At 35.2% G+C, this 12639-nt stretch overlaps 1 protein-coding gene across 1 annotated transcript; it reads right to left on the bottom strand.

Annotated features, from left to right (window-relative positions):
• Window positions 1-8430: 8430 nt before the first annotated feature.
• On the bottom strand, window positions 8431-8946 carry LOC113306135 (uncharacterized protein Mb2253c-like). The gene has a single exon (XM_026555110.1). The coding sequence runs from the start codon at window positions 8944-8946 to the stop codon at window positions 8431-8433; it is 516 nt and encodes a 171-aa protein (XP_026410895.1).
• Between the last annotated feature and the right edge of the window lie 3693 nt (window positions 8947-12639).

Genomic DNA, 12639 nt, shown 5'->3' with positions numbered 1-12639 from the left:
GGAAACACCGGAAAAACAAGCAGCTCTCGAAGTGAAACAAAGAAAAACAACACAACCAGTGGAACTAAGGTAAACTGTACAAGCATAAAACCAAAAGGAGAACAACAGTTCTCGCAACTGAAAACCCAAAATAGAACTAGGGAAAGAAAAAAAACCCAACCTCACCCTAACCCATCGAGATGATGGTGGTGGTGATGGGAGTAGAGGTTTAAGGCTTACTTATTCCTACAGGCGAGGGGTTTACAAGCGAGAGGTTTAGGTTTAGGGTTTACAGTTTTTTTTGAAAAAAAAATATTTTTTAATAGGTTGTACGGTAATTTTTTACAGGGTTTTTATCCTAGATTTTTGATTTTTTTATTTGATCTATCATTTTTGGGTACTTCTTCATCATCAAAGAGGGGTTCGTAGAAATCACCTCTTAGCCAGATTCAGCCACCCCATGATGAAGAAGAAGAAAAAAAGATAGGGATTTTGATAATTGAAGTATGAGCAGATTCTGAAATTCAAATCTAAAAGTGGTGTAAACAGACAAAGCAAGACCTTGACATTTCTATATGTTACTCATTTACTTTTTATTTTATTTTATTTTTTATATTTTTATAATTTTGTTCTATTTTACGTTTTTGGATATTTATCTTTTGTCTTCAGGTTTTGGATCATAAAGAAAATTGAGCCAAGGAGTTTGGTGATTTCGTAAAGACTTGGAGCTAAGGATTAAAACGAAAAAAGCGGAAAAGAAGACAGTTTTATTTTAGTTTTTTTTAGGGTTTTGTTTATTTTTCCTTTTTACAAAAAAACAAGAAAAAAAAATGTACTAGGGTTTATTATTATTTTTGTAATTTTTCTTTTTGGACACTTTGGATTTTGTACTTTGGGACATTATTTTTATTTTTACCCTACGGATGGGTACCATTAAATATAAATTGTTTGCAGAGAAGGAGGACAATTACGAGATTGTCTCTGCACCTTGGGTTCGTACATTGACATAGGAGTCAGTGGCCCGAGTCGACTAAAACCGATTCATCCCCCGTATGGAACAGGAGGTAAGATTCTAAACACCCGCAAATCCCGTGTCAGCGGGTACTGTCTTCCTTCATATGCATATATGTTGAGGACTGAATACAAACATTTATTTTCCTAGTAAAGGGCAAGGCCTGGCCATACAAGATAAGGGTTCGGATTTCATCACCGTTCTCTTCTTGCTCGCCTTAGGAAAACGATACCAAACGCGAACCCAAGCTTAAAATTTTGACTAGAACGAGACCGATAAGGTAATGAGCTTGTAGGAAAGTCGTTCAAAAGGACTGTATTGGGTATCTTGTTAGCTTAAATCGAAGTTCAGGATGATTAATGTAACCCAAGGAAACATTTTTGCCAAAGAGGTTTGAGCATCAAAGTTCCTCTGAGCTTATCCTACTTCTATTTGACTTACTTTAATTCAGAACGTTCTATAGAGGTTTGCTAAAACTATATCTAGTTTCCTTTCAGAAGATTAGAAGCTGGTCTAGAAATAATCTAAGTGGAGCCATCATGCTTTTTGTTTGCAAGAAATCAGTAGTTTTGGTTTGGTTAAGTCAGCCTTGTTTTGTGATTGCTTAGAATACCTTCCAATTTAGGAAATTTCTTTTGTATGCTTGAACGTATAAGAGATGCTCTAGGTAGATTTATTAGTTCTAAGAATCTCGATTACCTTAGTTTAGAAATTCCAATTTTCGGAAAATCCAGTTTTGAACGTCTGTCTTTTACTGAGGAGAGAATCCCTATTACTCTGATAGCGCCAGAAATGGCAATTTTGAAAGCTTTGCTGAATCCGACTAGGACTACTCGTCCCTCATGTATCAGGTTAGCTGACACAGAAGCAAATTATGAACTTAAACCTTAGACTATACAGATGCTCCCAATCTTTTTAGGGAAACAAAATGAAAACCTTATTTCCATGTTAGGGATTTTTAGGAAATTTGTAGTACCCTAAATGTTAGAGCACTGCTCGGTCGAACTCGCATGTATTGTTATCTCAAACATGTTTATCAATGTTAGTGATCAAAACTATAAGTCTTGATTTCTAGTATACTTTTATCTAAGTCTCGGACTGGGATAGAAAGTGTAGTTGAGCTCGAGACTCCATGACGATCATCATACAAAGACAAAGAACTACTCAAGGAACTAGTGGAACTTCATCGATTAAAAGGTATGTGGAGACTTGAACTTATCTATCACTCAAAAGTATATCTACTCTATCTCCTATATTGAGACAAAAGTCGTACTGCTATATAGACTTTGATTATACACATTTACTATTTCAAGCCGAGTTTATCTCGCGTATCTATTTCTCGAAATATGCGTTGGTAAGCTTTCGCTTTGGCAAAGTTCATCTTTACTAATGACGAAAGTCATATTAAGTTTCAATTACTTGAAAATGGCTTTGACGAAAAATGGTTTGTGAATAACGTCATCTAAGAATGTTTCAATGATTGAAACGAGAGTTTAGAATATATAACCTTGAAGAATATAAACATTGTGTGGTAACGCATATGTGTGTAAGTACTTATTCCTTGAACCAAAGTATGCGTACTTTGCTGCTCAGGAAAACTGGAACTAAAGTCCGCGTACCAGTACGTGTGCCATCGGAAGTTTACGTCCCGTGAAAATCTGCTGGAGTTTGTGGACTGAAAACAAACTCATTCCGGGTACTTAAGTCCGCGTACCAGTCCGCGTACTTAGGTTGATTATTTTCTAAAAACGATTATTCGTGAACTTAAACTTATATAAACTAAGGAATGTATAATTGCAAACCGTGGTTATAAAGTTCATGAATTGATTCGAGTGAATTAAATCGGTTTTGCTTCGATTGTGTCTTGTATACTTCTATAAGATCTAAGCAATTGAAAAACTCTCTAACTAGTTCATTTGAGTCATTTGAACTAGTTGTGATAAAGAAGAATATTGTTGATATGGAAGTGCTCATATGGCTAACCATTTGGTTAACTACTATTGAACCAACTAAGTGTACATGTTTGGGTACGGTTACACAAACCTAAATAAATGTGCATTTCATTTGTGTGTAACAAGCTAAGTTCGATCTAACGGCTGAAAGATATTAGCTTGAATCTTATCAGGTTTTCATCTAACAGTGAATATTGAATGCTTTGTTACTAAGCTAACATTGATCGCAAACCCTGATTTGAAAGTCTATATAAAGCCGCAACTGGAAAACCTAATCCCCACACCTTCTGTGTGATACTAGTTGAATTAGCTAGAGTCGATTCTCCATTAACCTTAGGTTTCTTCTCGAGACCCTGTAAGTTAACGACTTGAAGACTTCATTGGGATTGTGAAGCCAGATCCAACTATTATCCGTGTAATTGTGTGATCTCATCTTGCTGTTTATATCGTATTTGAGTACAATCATAAGATTTTCTTGAGATTGATTTCTCTGATAGGCAAGATATAAAAGAAGTCACAAACACCTTCGTATCATCGTTTTTGATTCTGCAATATCTTCTTTCGTTAGTCGATTAAGATTATTGTGAGGTGATTGATAATTCTAGGCTGTTCTTCGGGAATATAAGTCCGGGTTATAAATTGGTTCTTGTTCACCTTGATTTATCAAAAGACGGAACAAAAACTCGTCGGTATATCTGTGGGAGACATATTTATCTATTATGATAGAATTTTCTGTGTGATATAAATTTGTTTATTAAAGTATTCGACTTTGGGTCGTAGCAAATCTTAGTTGTTTGTGATATCAGCTAAGGGAATCAAGTGCGTAGTATCCTGCTGGGATCAGAGACGTAAGGAGCGCAACTGTACCTTGGATCAGTGTGAGATTGATTGGGGTTCAACTACAGTCCAGACCGAAGTTAGTTCGTAGTAGGCTAGTGTCTGTAGCGGGTTAACACATTGTGTGATAAATCTGGACTAAATCCTCTGGTTTTTCTGCATTTGCGGTTTCCTAGTTAACAAAACTTCTGGTGTCTGTGTTATTTCTTTTTCGCATTATATTTTGTTATATAATTGAAATATCACAGGTTGTGCGTTGAATCGATCAATTGGGAAATTCAACCTTTGGTTGTTGATTGAAATTGATTGATCCTTGAACATTGGTCTTTGGTACCGTTCAAGTGATTTCTCTTGATTCAATTAGACTCGCAGATTTCTATTTTCTTGAGTAAGTATTGAATCGAGAAAGAGAGATATAACTCTTTGATATAGTTTTATTAAGATTGAGTCTGACTGTCTAGTTGATTCTCTTAAAAGTATATTGGAGTTTGTCCATACAAATTTCTAGGAGAAATATTGGGTGTGGTTGTTAGACCCCCGCTTTTTCAATTGGTATCAGAGTAGGCAAACAAATTAAAGACCTTATAAGTCTGTGTTTGTAGCGATCTGAATAGGACAGAAGTGTTATCTCAATAAATGCACCACTAGATCCAGGGATTCCAGAATTCTCTTCCATGACTGATTTAATAAAATTTGTAGAAGAAATTCTATCTAAACCTCCACCAGGTTTAAAATCCCTTGAAGTGTATTCAGGGATTGAAAAGAAACTTGAAAGCTTATATTTTGATGTTGAGTTATATCTCCAGAAAGAACAAGAATCTCTTGACAATCTAAATCAAGTTATGATGAATAATATTTATGTTGAGGTCGACATTGATTTAGTAATCATTGAGAGCAATGCTCCTCCTCTGCGTAATCCAATTAGTTGTAACAAACTAAACGAATTATAAGAGGAGTTTAAATCTCAGTCATCCGAGTATATCACCTCAAAGCATGAATCGATTCATTGCTCAATCCTTGATACTTCCTATCAAGATAGTAGTATTGTCTTATTTTATGAAGAAGCTAGGACGTCTTATTTTATCAAAAGAGTTTCCCTTCGCAGTACTAAAAACTATCTGCATAAACTGTTTTTTATAAGTGGTAAAACAAGAAATCATAAACACAAATCTTTTTGGGTTCTCTTGAAGTTCTTTGATAGACTTATAAAAACAGTTCCTTGGGTGTTTCTCAACACTGTAAGATGCATGAGTTGCTGGAAAGAAACTCTTTCTTGGTGCCATGGTGAGCAAGACATTTTTCACCTCAACACAACTTGATTGTGTTGAAAGTGCATCCTCACCAAGAAATATTATGTTGTGTATACGGTGAGGGAAGCATAAGAACTGAGGCACACATATTATGTTGGGTATGATTTTGAATGTTTGGTAACGTTTAAGAATTCAATCGTATTCCTCTAAAAAGGTATGTTTCTATACTTGAGCAATTTTATGATGATCTATGTACCTTGAGTATCGTTCATGTCTACCTAACTTGATTTGTATTCCGGTTCGAAAATAGTTGTTCGGATGTTTTGGCCTTCATGGTACACTTCATGTATGCATACCAGTTTACAAATGAGTTTTTGTAATAAAATCTAGGGAAATTTGTTTGCATACAGGTTTGCCTACTGAAAATCCGTTTGCATACCCGTATGCATACTTACCTGTAGACGTCGATATTTAGTAAACTTGTGTTGGCCGTATCTTCTTCGTCCGAACTTGGAATGACCTCATTCTTTTTGAATTCTCTTCCTATTTGAATTTTCTTCAATATGGAGATAAAAAACCTTGAATTTGGATGAGTTAAGATTGGTATTTGTCCTGTCTCTTGTTTTTGAGTGCTTTGCTCCGTTTCGTTGCACTTGTTCCACTTCTCTTGGACTTGGGCACTTGGATTCTTGGAGTAATACACTTCTAAGCTAAGTTGTAGCTTTTACAAGAATGTTGTTGGTGAATCACAAAGAAGGAAGTTCAAGAATGGGTAGTAGCATGCATTGCTATGGGATTCTTGAATGTTCAGAATCATCTTTTGTGAACTATGGTGCACGGTCGTTAATGACTTTGTATGCTCTTCTTTGTTAAGAAAATATTTTTACATGCCTTTGGTAGCTATTCTTTGTGTAAATTTTGGCGAAAAAGATTGATTCTACCCTCTAAGGACAATTCTTCTTATATGTGCATTACGAGTTTGTCTTGATGCCAAAGGAAACTTCTTGTGAGAATTTTATTTTCTTGTGTTTTAGGAAGAATAACTAGTTTTTGGAATAGCCATTATTGTGATTACACATAGCTATGTCCAATGTTTTCATCTTCATTGTTTTAGGTTTATTTGTTTAAATTCTAAAAAATTTTGGAAGATGATTTTTGCAGTGTTAATCTTTATGGTTTTATATATGCAATGTATTATGGGATATGTGTGTTTGATTCCGTGAACTATGATTGTCCCATACTTTGTCAAAAGTTAAGTCTTTCATATGTGGATATGCATGTATTGATAAAAGAATGAATGAACTTTTGACATTACAAAAGTTAAAGACTTTTATGTCATATTTTGATGGAAGAAAGGATAAAACTTTTGTTTACGAGGATTATGTCTATTGCATGTCATTCTGCAAATAGTGATGGAAAATAGAATGAATCCTTGTCTTTTCCGCAGTATTGATCTTCCCTGATCCACATTTTTGTGCATGTACTGTATTTGTTCTATAAGGTTTCTTATGTTGAGCATAACCGACTGAGTTGATAATTCTCTTATGATTAACTTAGTTGTTTCTCCGTAAGGTTCCCTATGTCGAGCATAACCAACTAAATTAATCATTCTCTTTTGGTTATTTTAGTTGTTGCTTCGTAAGTTCTCTTATGCTGAGCATTTCTGATTAAATTAGTCAGGGGTTTTCTTGTGGTTAATTTAATTGAGTATTTTTGGATTCAAATTCATATTCATATGTGATTTTTTATGTCCAAAGAAATCCTTATTTTCTTGTGAAATTAAGGTCCCTCTTGTTGTTCTTTCGGGAATGACATTTCATGGGGGAGAGTTCTTAATTGAACTTATGCTTAATTGCCAAATCTTTGTGGGGAGTGCGGCTGTGGAATATTATAGGAGTTATCTTGTATCTTTATAAACTCCTTGATGAAAGCATTTAGCTTCGGCTATATGATTGCATCTAAAAAGTTGATATGTGCTTTTTGTTGGTCATGAAATGTCTCTATGGAAATTTCATTAGGATCCCACTAGTTTTCGTACCTTTGCCAATTTTATTGACAAAAAGGAGGAGAATTAATGTGTATTTCACACTACAAATACATATGGTTTCGGATCATTATGTAAGGGGGAATGGTTTCCATGTGAGATAGAGTATTGACTAATGGGGAGTGATACATATCACCATAGTATTGTTGTCGAAGTTGTGATACAATTGAACTTTGATGTTGTGTAATAATACTATGACACCGTTAACAATGATTGAGAATTCTTGTTTTCTCATTGTTATAGCTACGGATTTTCAACAACGATGATACTAAACTTACAACCTTTGGAATCATTGGAGTACTTGGAAGTGATGAAGATTTCGAGTAATGTTGAAGAACCAAGGAGATCAGTCATGTGTAAGATAAGCTACAAAGTTTATTATTTATTTTTGATTCCATATGTATTGATAGTTTTGTCACTAAAATTGACAACAGGAGAGATTGTTAGAGCACTGCTCGGTCGAACTCGCATGCGTTGCTATCTCAAGCATGTTTGTCAATGTTGATGATCAAAACTATAAGTCTTGATTTCTAGTCTACTTATAGCTAAGTCTCGGACTAGGATAGAAAGTGTAGTTGAGCTCAAGAATCCATGGCGATCATCATACAAAGATGAAGAACTACTCAACGAACTTGTGGAACTTCATCGACTAAAAGGTATGTGGAGACTTGAACTTATCTATCACTCAAAAGTCTATCTACTCTATCTCCTATCTTGAGAAAAAATTCGTATTGCTATTATAGACTTTGATTATACACATATGCTATTTCGAGCCGAGTTTATCTCGCGTATCTATTTCTCGAAATATGTGTTGGTAAGCTTTCGCTTTAGCCAAGTTCATATTTACTAATGATGAAAGTCATATTAAGTTTCAATTACTTGAAAATGGCTTTGACGAAAAATGGTGTGTGAATAAAAATCATATAACGTCCTCTAAGAATGTTTCAATGATTAAAATGAGAGTTTAGAATATATAACCTTGATGGATATAAATATTGTGTGGTAACGCATATGTGTGTAAGTCCTTATTCCTTGAACTAAAGTATGCGTACGTTGCTGCTTAGGAAAACCGGAACTAAAGTCCGCATACCAGTACGCGCACCATCGGAAGTTCACGTCCCGTGAAAATCTGCTGGAGTTTGTCAACTGAAAACAAACTCATTCCGGGTACTTAAATCCGTGTACCAGTCCGCTTACTTAGGTTGATTATTTTCTAAAAACGATTATTCGTGAACTTTTTTTTTTAAACAAAAAACTTTAATTAAAAAAATAGGAAAGTTAATATTACAGACCCAAAAAAGAAAAAGCAAAAAAACAACAAAACAAGAACAACAAACTAAGGAACAAAAGCAAAAACTAAACAAATCTGTAATATGGTTGCCCTGGATTTTCCATCCTTTGTAAACTGCTTGGCTTGTCATTGAAACTCAAGGTCTGCCCCTTCTGCAACGAAGCTCCCTTCTTTGCAAAATGATCAGCTGAGAAGTTGATTTCTCTGTAAGCATGTTTAAATGTAATTGATTGAATACTAGCCATAATTCTTTGCCATCTAGCCAGCAGAAACCAAGGAATCTTGTTTTGCTGTAAAGCTTTTACACACATACTAGAATCAGATTGCAGTACTAACTTGAAAGAGAGACACTCAACTGCCCATTCTAAAGCCTTGATACAAGAGATAAATTCTGCTACATAATTAGTTGTAATCCCCAAGCCACCAGATTCTGCAAAGATGAAAGATCCAAAATGGTTCCTTACTACAAAGCCATAACCTGCAATTCCTGGATTCCCTCTAGAAGCCCCATCACAACATAATAGCAGTTCATTCTCATTTGGCAGATAAAAAAATATTTCCACACTCCGTGTTCTTCTCATTTTCCTGACTTGAATGTTACAAAATTGTAGGATTTATTTCTCAGCATCAGTTCCCCACATAACACCTTTCAATCTAGCTTCACAGTCATGGACTTTTCTAGCAATTCTTATTTGTATTTTGTTTAAGACTGGTTTCTCATCATCATAATAAATTGCATTTCTTAAAAACCATAATTCAACCATGGAAGTGTAAGAGCTGATAATCCATAACTCTTTAATCACAGGGCTAGAGTTTTTATGCATTTTCAAAATATCTTCAAAAGAATTAGGTTTGGGAGATTTGAAGATACCTGATAGCCAATTCCACAATCTGGTGCTGAAATCACATTTCCACAGAATATGCTCAATATTATCTTCTTCATCATGACAAATGTAGCATCTTGAGGCAAACTGAAAACCCTTCTTCCTCAAGTTCTCTTCTGTACCACATACATTTCTAGTAATCTTCCATATATTGGCAGAAGTAGAGGGAGGTACTGCAGAATGCCAGATCTTTTTATACCAATGTAATTTAGGCTGGTGCATTCTAATTTTATGGATAGCATCAGAAACAGTGAAAGCTCCAGATTGAATGTTACACCATATAAGTAAGTCCTCACCTTCTTTCAGAATAGGAAGCTGATCAACATTAAATAATTGAAGAAAGTCTTCATGAAAACACCATTGGTTATCAACAATTAGATCTTGAACCTTCAATTGAGGATGCAGAGCAATATATGGATGATTAGGAAAAAGTTTGCAGATTGGTTCATCAAAAATCCATTTATCATTCCATAGGGAAATTTTTGCACCATTACCAACTATTCATATAGTATGTTCAATGAATTCAGGGATAACCCATTTAATGCCATTCCACACAAAAGATTTCCTGTAATATGTAATCCAATTTCCATGTTTATCCAAATATTTAGCAAGAAAAAAAGTTGCCCACTCCTCATTACTGTTAACGATTTTCCACGGTAATTTCATTAGCAGAGCTTTGTTCACATCCTCCAGCTTCCTAATACCAAGCCCACCTTCTTCTTTAGAAGTACAAACCTTGTCCCACTTTAAAGTTATACACATTTTTTCCTCAGCATTGCCAGACCATAAGTAATTCCTAATAATTTTTTCACAAGCTTCTAGAACTTTTCTAGGCCATTTATAGATGGATAAATTATAAATAAGAATACTACTCAGCACATGATTTACCAAAGTGATTCTAGCTTGAAAGTTTAGAATTTTGACACTCTATGAAACTAGTCTAAGATGCATATAATCAACCAAATACCAAATATGAATGGATTTCTTTTTACCTTGAGTAAGAAAGACTCCCAAATATTTTTCAGGAAAATAAGAAAGATTCATCTGAAAATGCTCTGTAATTTGTCTTCTCCTTGTATCAGAAGTGCCATCAACAAAGCATTTGCTTTTAGTAGCATTAAAAACCTGGCCAGAAGCAGCTTGATATTCCATTAATAAAGATTTAACATTTTCAATGCTCTTCTTACCTCCATTGCAGAACAAGAAGATGTCATCAACAAACATTAAATGTGTAGGATGAATACCATTCCTTAATACCATTGGTTGAATTCTTCCTTCCATGAAAAGTTGATGAAGTTTCCTACTAAGAACATCTTGAGCAAGAATAAATAGGATTGGGGAAAGTGGGTCTCCATGTTTAAGGCCTCTACCAACACCAAAAAAGCCAATTGGTCCTCCATGGAGCATAATAGATAGTTGAACTTATATAAACTAAGGAATGCATAATTGCAAACCGTGGCTATAAAGCCCATGAATTTATTCGAGTGAATCAAATCGTTTTTGCTTCGATTGTGTCTTGTATACTTCTATAAGATCTAAGCAATTTAACAACTCTCTAACTAGTTCATTAGAGTCATTTGAACTAGTTGTGGTAAAGAAGAATATGGTTGATATGGAAGTGCTCATATGGTTAACCATTTGGTTAACTACTGTTGAACCAACTAAGTGTACATGTTTGGGTACGGTTGCACAAACCTAAATAAACGTGCATTTCATTTGTGTGTAACAAGCGAAGTTCGATCTAATGGTTGAAAGATATTAGCTTGAATCTAATCAGGTTTTCATCTAACGGTGAATATTGAATGCTTTGTTACTAAGCTAACATTGATTGCAAACCCTGATTTGAAAGTCTATATAAAAGAGAACACTAGCAACTGGGAAACCTAATCCCCATACCTTCTGTGTGATACTAGTTGTATTAGCTAGAGTCGATTATCCTTTAACCTTAGGTTTCTTCTCGACACCTGTAGGTTAACGACTTGAAGACTTCATTGGGATTGTGAATCCAGACCCAATATTTTCTCTGTAGTTGCGTGATCTGATCTTGCTGTTTCCATCGTATTTGAGTACAATCGTAATATTGGCATGAGATTGATTTCTCCGATAGGTAAGATATAAAAGAAGTCACAAACACCTTCGTCTCATCGTTTGTGATTCCGCAATATCTTCTTTCGCTAGTCGATTAAGATTATTGTGAGGTGATTGATAATTCTTGGCTGTTCTTCGGGAATATAGGTCTGAGTTATCAATTGGTTCCTGTTCACCTTGATTTATCAAAAGACGGAACAAAAACTCGTAGGTATTTCTGTGGGAGACAAATTTATCTATTACCGTAGACTTTTCTGTGTGATACGGATTTGTTTATTAAAGTCTTCGACTTGGGTCGTAGCAACTCTTAGTTGTGGGTGAGATCAGCTAAGGGAATCAAGTGCATAGTATCCTGCTGGGATCAGAGACGTAAGGAGCGCAACTGTACCTTGGGTCAGTGTGAGATTGATTGGGGTTCAACTACAGTCCAGACCGAAGTTAGTTTGTAGTAGGCTAGTGTCCGTAGCGGCTTAATACAGTGTGTTCAATCTGGACTAGGTCCCGGGGTTTTTATGCATCTGCGGTTTCCTCGTTAACAAAACTTCCGGTGTCTGTGTTATTTCTTTTCCGCATTATATTTTGTTATACAATTAAAATATCACAGGTTGTGCGTTGAATCGATCAATTGGGAAATCCAACCTTTTGTTGTTGATTGAAATTGATTGATCCTTGAACACTGGTCTTTGGTACCGTTCAAGTTATTTCTCTTGTATTCAATTAGACTCTAAGATTTCTATTTGCTTGGGTAAGTATTGAATCGAGAAAGAGAGATATAACTCCTTGATATAGTTTTACTAAGATTGAGTCTGACTGTCTAGTTGATTCTCTTAAAAGTATATTGGAGTTTGTCCATACAGATTGCCAAGCGAAATATTGGGTGTGGTTGTTAGACCCCAGCTTTTTCACTAAAAATTAAAGGCCTTGATGATGATGCGTTGAAACTTAGGTTATTCCCTTTTTCCCTGAAAGATAAAGCCAAATCGTGGCTATACAGTTTGACTTCCGAGTCAATCAAAACATATAAACAACTCACATATGCCTTTGTCAACAAGTTTTTCCCTAGGCACAAAACATTGTCTATTAGGACGTAAATCTGCACGTTTTCTCAACAGGAGGGAGAATCTTTATATATGTATTAGGAAAGGTTCAATGATTTGTTAACACAATGTCCTCATCATGGTTTAGAAAAGGTTAGGCTAGTTCAGATCCTTTACGAGGGTTTAGATTATTCCACAACAACCATGGTAGAATCTCCGTGTACAGGTGGGTTTGAAAACCAAACAGTTGATGCGACTATGACAT

The sequence above is a fragment of the Papaver somniferum genome, chromosome 8 (genome assembly GCF_003573695.1).
Source record: "Papaver somniferum cultivar HN1 chromosome 8, ASM357369v1, whole genome shotgun sequence".
NCBI lineage: Eukaryota > Viridiplantae > Streptophyta > Magnoliopsida > Ranunculales > Papaveraceae > Papaver > Papaver somniferum.
This window is presented reverse-complemented; position numbering and strand designations above follow the sequence as displayed.